The 13,491-nt window shown below is 43.5% G+C and overlaps 2 protein-coding genes across 20 annotated transcripts in view; one reads left to right on the forward strand and one right to left on the reverse strand.

The window, feature by feature from the left end:
- RAD51B (RAD51 paralog B) overlaps positions 1-13,491 on the reverse strand; it is a 400,405-nt gene that overhangs the window by 258,002 nt on the left and 128,912 nt on the right. Inside the window, exon 8 of one of the 18 annotated variants that reach the window (XM_082225640.1) lies at positions 11,310-11,446. The exons of the other annotated variants lie outside the window; for them this stretch is intronic. Within the exon in view, the coding sequence (XP_082081766.1) occupies positions 11,325-11,446 (122 nt within the window). The 3' untranslated portion in view covers positions 11,310-11,324. Of the gene's footprint in view, positions 1-11,309; positions 11,447-13,491 lie in introns of those variants that run through there. 18 annotated transcript variants of the gene reach the window in all.
- The window catches only part of LOC309534386 (uncharacterized protein), a gene marked incomplete at its 3' end in the record, with an annotated part of 296,522 nt that continues 286,908 nt past the window's right edge, over positions 3,878-13,491 (forward strand). For both annotated transcript variants that reach the window (XM_082226628.1, XM_082226627.1), the window contains exon 1: positions 3,878-4,096. Coding sequence is in view for 1 of the 2 variants with exons in the window: in XM_082226627.1 (XP_082082753.1) it covers positions 3,901-4,096 (196 nt within the window). The remainder of the gene's footprint in view (positions 4,097-13,491) is intronic.

Raw genomic sequence — 13,491 nt, forward strand, 5'->3', positions numbered from 1 at the left:
CACAGGGTTTCCTCCTAAACAGATACAAGAAAATACAATAATGCGCATATTTCAAGTGCAATTTAGGGCCACCTAAACTGTGGGGGGTTCTACAGGGATATAAACGAGCATAAAAACTGTCTTTTTTTTCTATGCAGGTATTGGAAGCCTACTGGCAAGTGCCACACACACTCACTTACAAGAGAAAGGTAATATGTGAAGCACCTCTTAGTTCACATTCACAAGGCAATGGAAAATTCAGCACTGCATCATTCCATCTAGCAACCCTCAATTTCAAAGAAGGGAGGAGGGGCAGAAACCATACTATCTACATTGCAATGCCTCCTGGGTATCATCATACTGGTCATGTCAGAACGCAGTTTGCAGCAGATTCTATAATCCACAGTGGAAGGCAGTTCTAGGGCTTGAGTTTATCCAGCATTAACAAGCCCTAATAGTCTAGTTCTGCTCAGACATAACAAACGGAAATGTCTTTAAATTATCCTTCCCCTGAGACATGATTTCATAAGAGAACAAACTCTATATATGTATGGAGAAATTTCCAGTGTAAACATGTGGTGGATTCTAAAAGCTGCAGCCGGAGTTAGGATATGGATATGCCAAATGCTGAGTGCAAGATAAAATTTCAAAGTGACTGATTTCTTTCTAACTCACAGCATGTACTTGGAAGTCTGAGGAACACATGGAAGGTGCTTTTGAACAAGGGCAGAATCAGCTCCGTTTCTTACTTTTCCCCATACATGCAATGGATGAGCTACAGAAGCTGCCAATCTAACAGGTCATTCACCAACAGCCTCAAAGTCATATCCACACCCTACAACTGTGCTTTGGAATTAAGCACAAATTGCTCTTGTGGGCTGATTTGGTTACTTCTGTCTAGTCGTAGCAGAGGCAGTACACATTCATGCTCTTGACATGATGAAGGAAAAGTGAATTCACACCTAATTGAAAGGCCCAGCCTCTGTATTTTACATCTTAGGACTACTACTTGAAACCAGTTACCCTGAAATGTGGCATTCTATATGCCACATTAAAGAAGAAAAAACAAGGCAATGTGAGTTTTATGTAAATCCTCAAATATATATTTTAACCCCCCAGAAACCAAAAGCTTCTCAGGCTCTACTGGCATTAATGCAAATCCAGATGTGTGCATGTCTTTAAAGACCCATACTTGTTTCCCACTTGTTCAGTCATTTGTTCACTAAAAAATCCTAACAGCAGCTAACTCTGCCATTCAAACATAAAAATAGTATGACCGTCCTGTCTCACACTCAACACATACACAAACACACACACAGGCTTTTATGTATAAGTAAGAAAGATTTTTATTCAGGAGGTAACACTACAGGCTTGGCAGGAGACACAAGAGTTCAAGAGTTACAGGTCAGGAGTACAGGAATCAGGCGAGATGTTCAGAAATGGATGAAAGTAGTGAAGATCTCCCAACAGTTTCCACATCACGCCCACCAAGCTTTTAAAGACAACATGTGGTACTCACTCATGAGTCTTGCTTTGTGGGAATGCTGGGATTGAAAAAACCAGCTCCTCTGCTATGGGTCTGCTTCCTGTGGGGGCAGTTCTAAGCAACAATACCATAACCTTCTGTTGAGGCTTCCCATTGGGCACTGTCTCCTCTGGAGTTACCTCCTCCCTCAGTTGCCCACAATCCTCCCCAGCCTGAGCTAAAACTATCCGCTCTGCTGCATTCATCCCAGGGATCATTCCTCCTGTGGTCACTGCTGTGGATACACAATATGACGGTCTGTCTCCAGGGATTCCCTTACGGTGGGGTTATTGTTTCCAGCCTTCATGTCATATTTGCAGATATCTTTGTAATGCTTGGTCTGCCAACAGGCCTAGTGCCTGAAGCTAGCTCCCCGTACACCACATCTTTGGGGATCCTGTCATCTGTGTACATGACCAAGCCAGTGTAGACGTCCCTGAGACAAAAGTGTGAACATGTTGGGAATGAGGGCTTGGGGCAGCACATCTTTGTGCTGTCCTGCCATGTGATGCCCAAAATCTTCTTGATGCAGTGCCTATGGAAGGCACTGAAGGCATCGCTCCCGGTGGATGTAAGTTGCCCACAACTCACTTCCATAAAACAAACACCACCAAAATTAACACATCTAGCTAAGCAATGGCTCTCCAATGATTACAAATATTTTAGTTCAAAAATCACCTGCCTTTTAGCCAATTAATTAAATGTATTAACAAACTTACAAGATGTATGTTTTGCATTTTTACAAAACTTCAACCTAAGTGCCTTTTGAGAATATATGAGATAGCTCTTGTATATTCATTTGTGCAAGAAAGGTGTGAAAATAAACAAATCACCTGAGGAGTTGTAATTAATTAATTACAATTAATTAATTGTTGATTGCCAGCCTTAGGACTGCGGCAGACAGGTGTGCGCGATAACCATTTCGTCTACTACCAAGGTCCCAAAGAAAATTGTCTCCGATGGCAACAGTAAGGCCTGAAATGAAAGCTCATATAGGAACATGCATTAAAGGGGGGGGGGGTATTCTTTTTCCCGTGGTTCTGACAAAATATGCCCCCTTTGAAAAAATAATAAATACCTCTATGAATTTTTAAAAAATATTATTATTAAGAAAGACTTCAAGTAATTCAGGGAAGACCATCATTATTTTTTCATTCTCTGCCGAGCGGCCACATTGGAATAAAATGCTTACTCAAGAAATAAGCAAAGGATTCCTTTTGGTGTACCGACCTCCCCGCTGCACCAAGGATTCCCTGCCCGAGCTGCTTCAGGTCGTGGCAGATGTTCTCCTGGAGACACCTAGCTTGGTCGTCCTAGGGGATTTTAACATCCATGCCGACACGACCTTACAAGGGGCCGCTCGGGACTTCGTGGAAAGCATGGCCTCCATGGGGCTGTCCCTGAATAAGTCTGGCCCAACCCATAGCCGTGGACATGCCTTGGACCTGGTGTTTACCTCTATGGATGTTGGTGATCTGACACTAAGTAAAAGCGAAACGAAAGAAGTGCCATGGTCAGATCACTTCCTGGTGCAACTGGACTTCTCTGCGACCCATCCCCTCTGCAGGGAGGTGGGACCAATTCGGATGGTCCGCCCCCGCCACTTAATGGATCCAAATGGTTTCCAGAGAGTGGTAGGGGATGCTTTATCCCATGCTGATGGCCTTTCAGCTGATTCCCTGGTGGCCCGCTGGAATGTGGAGTTAACCAGGGCTATTGACTGTTTGGCTCCGAAGCGCCCTCTCCGATTGCATGGAGCCCGGACAGCCCTGTGGTTTTCCACGGATCTGAGGGCAATGAAACAATCGTTGAGACGGCTAGAGCGCCGGTGGCGGATAACTCATTCCGAATCTGACCGGACACAGGTTAGAGCTCAACGTCGAGCCTACCAAGTGGCGATAGCGACGGCGAAGAAGAATTTCTTCACCGCCTCTATTGCATCTGCAGAGAACAGCAGCAGGAGACTTTTTCAGGTGGTTCACAATTTAGCGGAACCACCTGCAACATCGGGGCCCAGTACGGGCCACATGTTCTCCTGCAATGATTTTGCAAAGTTTTTTGCAGATAAAATCGCTCAGATTCGGGAAGAAGTAGACTCCACCGTGGGAGCAGGGCCGGGGCGGGAGAGTGCTAGAGTTCTGTCTAGTCAAGTTGAGTGGGATCAATTCCAATCTGTTACCTCCGAGGATGTGGACAGGCTGCTTGGACGAGTGAAACCAACCACCTGTCTCCTGGATTCTTGCCCATCCTGGCTTATAAAAGCTAGCCGGGAAGGACTGGGCAATGGGCTTTGTGGGGTGGTGAATACTTCCCTCCGTGAGGGAGCCTTCCCAGACCCGCTGAAAGAGGCAGTTTTTAAACCGCTTCTTAAAAAACCATCTTTAGATGCGGCCACGATGGCCAACTATCGCCCAGTCTCAAATCTTCCATTCCTGGGCAAGGTGATTGAGCGAGCGGTTGCCGAACAACTCCAGGCACGCCTGGAAGAAGCGGACCATTTGGATCCCTTCCAGTCGGGATTCAGGCCTCATCATGGGACTGAAACTGCCTTGGTCACACTGGTTGATGATCTCCGGCGGGCTAGGGACAAAGGTGAGAGCTGTTTCCTAGTTCTGCTGGATTCTCAGCAGCGTTTGATACCATCGACCATAGCATCCTTCTGGGCCGTCTTGAGGGGCTGGGAGCTGGGGGCACTGTTATACAGTGGTTCCGCTCCTTCCTCCTGGGCCGTGTTCAGAAAGTGGTGGGGGGGGGTGAGTGTTCAGACCCCTGGGCTCTCACTTGTGGGGTGCCTCAGGGTTCTGTCCTCTCCCCCATGCTTTTCAACATTTACATGCGGCCGCTGGGAGAGATCATCAGGAGGTTTGGGCTGGGTGTTCATCAGTATGCGGATGATACCCAGCTCTACCTCTCTTTTAAATCAGAACCAGCGAAGGCGGTGAAGGTCCTGTGTGAGTGTCTGGAGGCGGTTGGAGGATGGATGGCGGCTAACAGATTGAGGTTGAATCCTGACAAGACAGAAGTACTGTTTTTGGGGGACAGGAGGCGGGCAGGTGTGGAGGATTCCCTGGTCCTGAATGGGGTAACTGTGCCCTGAAGGACCAGGTGCACAGCCTGGGAGTCATTTTGGACTCACAGCTGTCCATGGAGGCACAGGTCAAATCTGTGTCCAGGGCAGCTGTTTACCAGCTCCATCTGGTACGTAGGCTGAGACCCTATCTGCCTGCGGACTGTCTCGCCAGAGTGGTGCATGCTCTGGTTATCTCCCGCTTGGACTACTGCAATGCACTCTACGTGGGGCTACCTTTGAAGGTGACTCGGAAACTACAACTAATCCAGAATGCGGCAGCTAGACTGGTGACTGGGAGCGGCCGCCGAGACCATATAACACCGGTCTTGAAAGACCTGCATTGGCTCCCAGTACGTTTCCGAGCACAATTCAAAGTGTTGGTGCTGACCTTTAAAGCCCTAAACGGCCTCGGTCCAGTATACCTGAAGGAGCGTCTCCACCCCCATCATTCTGCCCGGACGCTGAGGTCCAGCGCTGAGGGCCTTCTGGCAGTTCCCTCATTGCGAGAAGCAAAGCTACAGGGAACCAGGCAGAGGGCCTTCTCGGTAGTGGCACCCTCCCTGTGGAACGCCCTTCCAGCAGATGTCAAAACGATAAACAACTACCTGACATTCAGGAGACATCTTAAGGCAGCCCTGTTCAGGGAAGTTTTTAACGTGTGATATTTTATTGTATTTTTGGTTTTTATAGAAGCCGCCTAGAGTGGCTGGGGAGGCCCAGCCAGATGGGCGGGGTATAAATAATAAATTATTATTATTATTATTATAAAGGTTCTCTTAATTCAGCAAATCAAAATTTGCCCTCACTGATTAAACTTGATGTTTTACTTGATTCTTCTATAAAAACTTGTATCCTGGGTTAAATAACAACAGCTAGATCATACCAGCAAACCCATGATTTTATTCATTTTTTAAAGAACGTGTTACTGGAAATGATACTCTGCACTGTCACATAAAGTAAAATGGTGAACATTTCATGACTGTGATGGGTGCTGGAATGCTGGAAAACACTTCTGCACCATGAATAATCACAGATGCTTATTGAGCACAATGAAAAATATCCCCACATTCCCTTATCTACATAAGAAAAATGATAGAGAGGAGCAAAGAGAGGAGCAACTCAAGAGGAAGAAAGATCCATTATTCTATAAACTGGCACCCAGCCTAAAGGAAGTTGAAATGACTACTTCACTGTGAGCTGTTCTTTGCAGAGGCAGTTATTTCTGAAAGAATCTAAGTTGCCCTAGATAGTTTTGACAGATGACAGGAAACTAAATCCAAATGAGATGCCAGTTACAAAGAGATAAACACGAGAGCCACTGTTGGACAATTATTGGACTCTCCATTCAGAGACAGCAAGATCCCAGAGGATGCAATTGGCAGGGGGAATATCAAAGCGGCAGGATGAGCTGGGAAGGTCTCCCAGAGATTCGCAACCTGATTTGAAAGAATTTGGACTCTTGCCCACAAAAGCTCATGCCACACTGAGCTAGTTAGTCTTTGAGGTGCCAAAGAGTGCTTCATCCCAAGAAGGGGGTCACTTGTATCCCTTCCTTCTGCCACAAAATAACTCCACTAGCTCCTTCTCCAGCAGCACAAAAGTTGAGCTATCAGAAAGGGCAGGAATAGAAGAGACTGATAGCAAGAGTGTTTCACTCCCATGTTCTACTTCAACTTATGTACTTTGAACTAATGTTGGAAATTCATTAGCAGACTGTGGAAGCCATTTCAGAGTGAAATACATAGAAGGACACAAATTCACAATGCATAAACCACGAAATGCCACTGAGCATACTTAAGCCTTTGGGCGCAGGTAGAGCAGTTATCCAGATCCTAGTCAAAAGATTACTTCTGCAGGTTAGTTTGCCTGTCTTTAGATGCTAGGTGACAGCATATCCTACCATCTGCTGGGCCATTCTCCATGGAGAAAGCCTTTTTAACAATGGGAAATCAAATGGTAGTCAGGAACTAGTAACTATTGTAAGAAGAAATTGTGTGTGTGCTTCAAGCTACAATCCTAAACACACTTATTAAAAATAAGCCCCATTTAATTATCTAATTACTACTTTTGAGTAAGTGAGCATAGGCCTGCACTTTTAAAATAAAGCTTTCACTTTTGAAAAAGCTCTTTCGAGCAATTCTCACTCTCCTGGTGTACCAAGATTTGCTCTATATAAAGCAAATCAACAAATGTATTGTAGTAGTAAAAGCAACTAAAACAAACTTTAAGTACCTACTTAAAATGTTTTCTTGTGGGCAAGCCTATCTAGATACATAAATACTTGCATGTTTTGATTTCTTCACTGTTAATTTTAATTGTTTTTAATGATAATTTTAATATTTCTTGTAAACGCCTCAGAGGTTTTATTACAATCAAGTGGTATGTTAATGTTGGTTAAACCCAGGGCATTTTTGCTAGAAAAAAGAGGTGCTGGAACTTGTTGACCTTTTTTTAGGTCAACCCAGTGAAAGCTGTTAGCTGTTGAGCTTTCCTTAGGGGAACTTTTCTTCTTTGCCCTCTCGCCCCACCAATGGCCGCTGCACAGCACCAATCGCCGCGCTGCCCACAGCCGCCCACAGTGCGATGTACAGAAGCGCCAGAACTCCAGAATTAACGCCAGAATTAACCCAAGGTGGTAAGATAACTAGCTACACAGTCAATCCAGATCACCTGCTCAAAGCAAAATCCAACTGCATTTTAGCCATACAGAACTGGTACCACATTGTGTTTAATACTTAGGAGCTGGGTCAGATGGCCTCAGTGCATATCTTGTCCCTGCTAGCAACACAAGGGGCAGCCTTAGATCCCACCTCTAGTGATGAATACTAAAGCTCCCTTTCCGTCAATGTGAATAACAAAATTAAACAAAACAGGGTTCTGACATTATAAGGATCATATTGCTTATAAAATGGTACCCGTTAAGCAAATAAATTGATACTTGTCATACGTGTTCTATGGGATGACAAATGCGCCAAATTCCAAACTGATCCATTATAAACTGCAGCAGGTACAGTCATTTAAGTGCTGAAGACTGAGATACCTGACCCTTTTTATTCTGTTTTTTTATATAATCATATCACATATTTCTTTTCAATTTTGATGAAAATTACTGCATGCACAATTTAAATTTTGAAGTGAGAATTCTGCCAGGACTCCAATATATGCAGAGGGAGCCACCTAGTGGATGCTATGTGCAATGCCTAACCCCTTACTTACAGAAAATGACAATGCGGCGCAGTGATTAGTTCAGTGGTTCACCAAACTGTTGGGGCCAGTGAGTACATTGGGAAACTTGAGAAACGGATGTGAGCCCTGCCTCCCATCCCCACAACCACATGCACTCACATGCACCACAACAACCACACCCACTCACTGGAATAATATGCACACACATTTAACGAAACCTAGTATTTGAATAAACTTCTCTGTAAAAAACAGAAAAATTCAATTCCCAACAAGCCTGCTTTAGTGGCATCTCATGTTGGCACAAGTTCCATAAAACCAGGAAAATGCAAGCTAAGGCTGATGTTGCGCTAGGTCAAAAATTATGCTTGCTCTCAACTTGTACCTCCCATGTTTATTCAGGCCCAAGTCCACATGGTGAGGATGATGTCCCTGAGACCAGTAAATATGACCCACATTGCCTTATATGAAGGAGCTAGGCCTTACTGTACTATAACATGAACTGACCCATTACCAGTAGCTTAAACTAGTGGGGATTTTAATCATTGAAAATGAAGCAGAGCTGTCTGCACATGACCATCTCTGTCATCAGTGATATCATAGGCTCTATTCAAAGAGGTATGCATTGAACTTGGACCATCACATTCCAAGACGGCATCCCAAATCACTGCTGTATGGAGAAAGAGTTGCCTTTTCCCTGGCAACACGACAAAAGTTCAACTGATCATGAGCTGGAGGGGCGGAATTCAAGCTGAATGACACTGCACAAAGGAAAGAAAGTCACACCCAGATTCATATACTGTACTTTGGACCGTCTTTTCTAGCTTAAGAGGTGGTCTGCACCTTCAGGAAAATTGTGTGCTGGAAGCAGGAGCAATCAGTGCATTGGGGCTGTGCCACGCAGCTGTCCTACTGACACCAGCGCCAGCGCCATTTATTTGGATGGCAAAAGGTGCCAGCAATGTGCAGGCACATTGGTGGGAGTGCAGAATGGACTCCGCCAGTTCACCTGCACAGGCCCAGCATCAACACTGCCCTGCTTCATTCCAGTAAGCATTTGAGATGCCAGTGTCACGAGGGCCGCACGGCCCCGCTGTGCACCTGGGAGGGGGCGTGATATCAGAATACTACCCAACTTGTAAAAAGAAACCTATTTCTCCCTGCATAAAGAAAACCAGGGGATCAGGGAACAGGCTGGACTAGAATCCTGATCTGTTAGCGCTCTGCAGGAATGTTTTTTGTTTTTTTCTTAATTAGGTGACGATGTAACATTCTTCTTTTCTCTTTCTTGCTTTTGGAAGTAACAGTAACAATGTCAATCTACAGCATGGAGACTCCTTAGGAAGACGAGGGAAGAACTGGAAAAATGTGTTCTCCCCCTCCAGTTTGAAGCACATTTCTAATCCATAAAAGGAAGACACATACCAGTACAACAAGTCATTTCCCTCTTCCCCTCTTCTTGTGAAAACTTACTGTAGTCCTTTGCAAGACCATGAGGATAAGCCCTGTCTTAGGCAGGGCTCAAGCTGTTTAGGGCTCTTTAGATCAAAGCTAACACTCTAAATTATGCACAGACGGTAACAGCAGAGAAACAGTGCGGGGACTGGGGCAGTAGTGCAATGTGCTCTCAGGATTTAACACTATCTGCAGCCTCTAAGCAGTTGCCAAGGGCAGTCTGAAGTTACGCTCATTCTGCTTTACAGATCAAAACTTTTGGGGAGGGGTTGGTTTGGGGGAGGGGAAGTTGCTTAAAATATTTTTAATAGTCTCAAAAACGGGATGTTGAGCTTTCCTGCACATACCCATTATATTCTGTGAACTTACCCTTCATTCTCTCACACCCAGCTCATGTCACAGCTTGCAATTAACTGATACTACATTGCTCAAGTGCACTGAAGCTTACATTACAATCCTCCTTTCTTTATAGTCTCCCCTCAGACTATAATGTTATGACAGGCAGATTTCTGAATTAGCAGGGAATGGGTGAATTCCTTTCTGTAAATATTAAAACCTCATAGCTGTACTCATAGATGTGCTCCTGCAGATTTCAGCAACAGATGTACCCAGCAGAATTACAAACGGATAGGTAAGCAAAATGTTCTGGCGATAGAAAAGGAAATTTTGCAAGGAAGGCTTACAGATCTGGCTGGTTTAAGCACAGCAGGAAAAAAAACAGTTTTACTTTTACAAAGCAGGACTGAACTTAATATGTTAAAAACACCCAGGCTCTGCTTTGTATAATAAAACCCTTGGTGTGTTTCAAAAACATCTGCAATTCTATGCATAGCTATAATTATTTTTTATTATTTTTTATTATCCCAAGTATTCATGCTCAGTAAGATGTGCATACGTATTGTGTTGTATTCTGAAATCACTCTTCAATAGTCATCTTCCGCTAACCTGGCCCAGTCTTACTGTTTCATTTTATTGCACCAGGCACATGACTCTGTGATTCAGAGTTGTGGAGGGGGAAAACAAAGGAGTGTAACGTCCCTGTAGTAAGGAGGAGCCTGACTGGAAAAGAAAATTTATTCAGTTTGTACATAAAGATCCTGGTAATAACTAACAATGGGAGGAACATGCAGAAAAATACATGGCCATTACTTTGCGGTCTGGGCAAATTACTGTGTTCCGTAAAACTTGCCCGAGATTGGCAAAGTTCCTGCAAGTCTGAATTTCAAAGATCAGACAAGGGTCTTTGTTTATTAATGTTGCTGGACTGGTTTTGGGGTGTGTGTGTGTGTGTGTGTGTGTGTGTGTGTAAATGCAAGTGTACAGAGAATATTCAGACTGAAACACAAACATTCACCCTAGTTCCTGTTCACTGAAATTTCTAGAGTGGCTTATGGAAATATTACCAGCTGCGTCTCTTGCTACAAGCTGGTACTGTGTATAAGCTTCACTGAAATTAAATAGTTTGCTCATAATTTGTATCCGTAACCTGATCTTTTTTCTTTTCTTTTTTAAAAGACTCAATCCTAATTATATGCCAAGAGAAGATAAACTCTTCCATCTGTCCAGGATAGCTGTTTGAGACAACAGAGCATATCTAATGCACCACATTTCTTGGGTAATCTAATTAGTAGTTTTTGAATTGGATTCAGACTTTGACTTTGGAGTCCTTCACATACAGCTTGAATTCTGATGAAATTCTACAGCTCTTTAGGCCCAATTCATACAATCAGTATGGGCAAGCACTGAAATAGCATAGGAAGCTGCCTTATAGTATTTGCCTAATTTAGCATTAGCTACATGGATTGGCAGTGGCTTTCCCAGATTTCAGAGGTGTCTTCCAGCCCTAGCTGGAGAGGCCAAGGACTGAACCTAGGACCTTCTACATGTGAGACAGAAGCTCTCCCTCTGAGCTACAGCCTTTCCCCTAGAGTGGCAGAGATGTGAAGAGAGACATAGAAGAAAGGAATGGTGGAAGAGAGATGTGAGCTCTCCCCACCACGACGCAGATAGCCTGCCATGTGAGCCAAGACCTGCACAGTACTGGCCAGTTGTGAAAAAGCTCCTGTTCTGATTACTGCTTACACATACACCATTATTTTAAGAGCACATTACCTACTCGCATGGGACGTTACCTGCACGAGGGAGGGGAGGACCAGGGCTTTTCTTCCTTGGCACTGTTTTAGCACTAGCCTCCAGTAAATGTATGAAGCGGGGCTCTGTCATTTCCCAGAAATCTGTATATGGGAAATAACACCCTTTAGAGAGGTTTTCAAGACTTGTATCAATTAAGCACATTTCTGGCACTTTCTTAATGGCATACTTTCCCTGGAGTCAAAAGCTGCTCCAAAATCTGAGGTCATCTGTTTAATATAAAAGCATAGGTTATGGAACAACAATTTCAGGTTTCATCAGCCAAGTCCCTGTGGCTTTGAAGAAAAAACAGCCTAATAAATTTGCTGTCTTATGAACAAGATAAATTAATTATTATGCTCCTTTTAAAACGGTTTCAAATTTCATCCAGGATTTTCCTCTATTGCTCCTATTTTTATTTTAAATCCATCACTGCTCATTAAGTTTTCAACTTTCTTGTTTGACTTTGTTGCTTGCTGTTCTTGCCTATCAAACATCTGGAGTGGATTTTGTCAGCTGGGTTTAAAGGAAGAACTGTAAATGATGCAATAATTTTAAAAATTAAAGTTATTTATAGCAAGGCTGAAGCCAGAATTGTGTTTTAAATGGTTGAAGTTTCAGTTGGTGGGTCTCTAGGAATGTGTAGTGCATGGTCTTTTACTGCTGTTTTCTTAAGAATTCCCTGGGTGGGATTATGTAATTCCCCATCTTCTATAGGAACCCTTTCGTTCTGCACGTCCTGTGCCTGAAGCAATTTTACTATATCAATATGTGAAATGTTTTCTGTTGGATTTTTTTCTCTTGTAAGACAAGTCCAGGAATACATTTTGGATTGTTAGCATCAGGATTCATGGATTTAATTCCCAACTCTGCTTTTAAACAAGCATGGTACCAAGGGGATGTGGTATACGCTGTGTAATTTTAGCTCTACTAATTAGATGATGCAGGACTCTTGGATAAGCTGCCCATCAAAATGCTGATGGCGCCTAACCCTTTATATTTTATCTGAAACTAGGTCTTGTGATCTTGGTGCTTACTCATTGTATGCTTGGCTACAATGACGGATAATTGGATATAGACAAGTGTATGGAAGCTAAATGCAAACATAAATGAAGTAAAGATGGTTGCCATGCCTTATAACTGGAAGAGAGGTGAAGAGGTACCTACTATGGGTGAGTCTTGAGTGCCCCCTAGTCACTGAGGTTCACAGACTGGATCCAGCACTATGTCTGAAACATGGCAAAGAATGCTTTTCAGCAACTTCAGAGTTAGAAGGCTTTTAACCGTTTCTTCCTGATTCAGGTCTTATGACTGCCATGTATGCCTTTTAAACACCAAATTAAAATGCTCTAATGGAGCATTGGTACACAGCTGCAGCTAGGGAAGAAAGCTATGACTCACCATCGCCTGACGGTTCCTGGAAGGCTATCACCAGAGTGCATGGGGGACTGCGTTTATCCATGCGATAAAACATCTTTTATCTATTAAGCACACATCAGTTTGAGCTTTGCAAGCCTCAAATCAAATTTGGGGGGTGGGGAGCTGATTCAAGTACAAACAGGACATAAGGATTGCCTTGCTGAATCAGAACAAGGACCTATTAAGTACAGTGGTACCTCGGGTTACATACGCTTCAGGTTACATAACGCTTCAGGTTACACACTCCGCTAACCCAGAAATAGTGCTTCAGGTTAAGAACTTTGCTTCAGGATAAGAACAGCGGCGCAGCGGCAGCAGGAGGCCCTATTAACTAAAGTGGTGCTTCAGGTTAAGCACAGTTTCAGGTTAAGAACAGACCTCCGGAATGAATTAAGTACTTAACCTGAGGTACCACTGTACAGCATATTCTTATTCCAGCAGGACTTTTTTCTTCTTTTCATTCTTTTTTATTTAAACTTTTAACTTAAACATGTTCAAAACAATACAAGAATGAAGCAGCACAAATCAGCAATCGTACAATATAGTACTACCCAAGAGGATAATGTGAACAAATCACAGACAAGTAATCACAATGAAAGGAAGTAGGAAGTGTCCTGACCTGTGTAGGTTTGGGGAATACAGCAAGCATACATGCATTCATACCATAACAATATACAGAATGAATATAAATACAAAGACTTCCAAATAAAATCATATTTCAGTGGAATGT

This window comes from Podarcis vaucheri (assembly GCF_965113315.1).
Source record: "Podarcis vaucheri genome assembly, chromosome: 1".
Taxonomy (NCBI): domain Eukaryota; kingdom Metazoa; phylum Chordata; class Lepidosauria; order Squamata; family Lacertidae; genus Podarcis; species Podarcis vaucheri.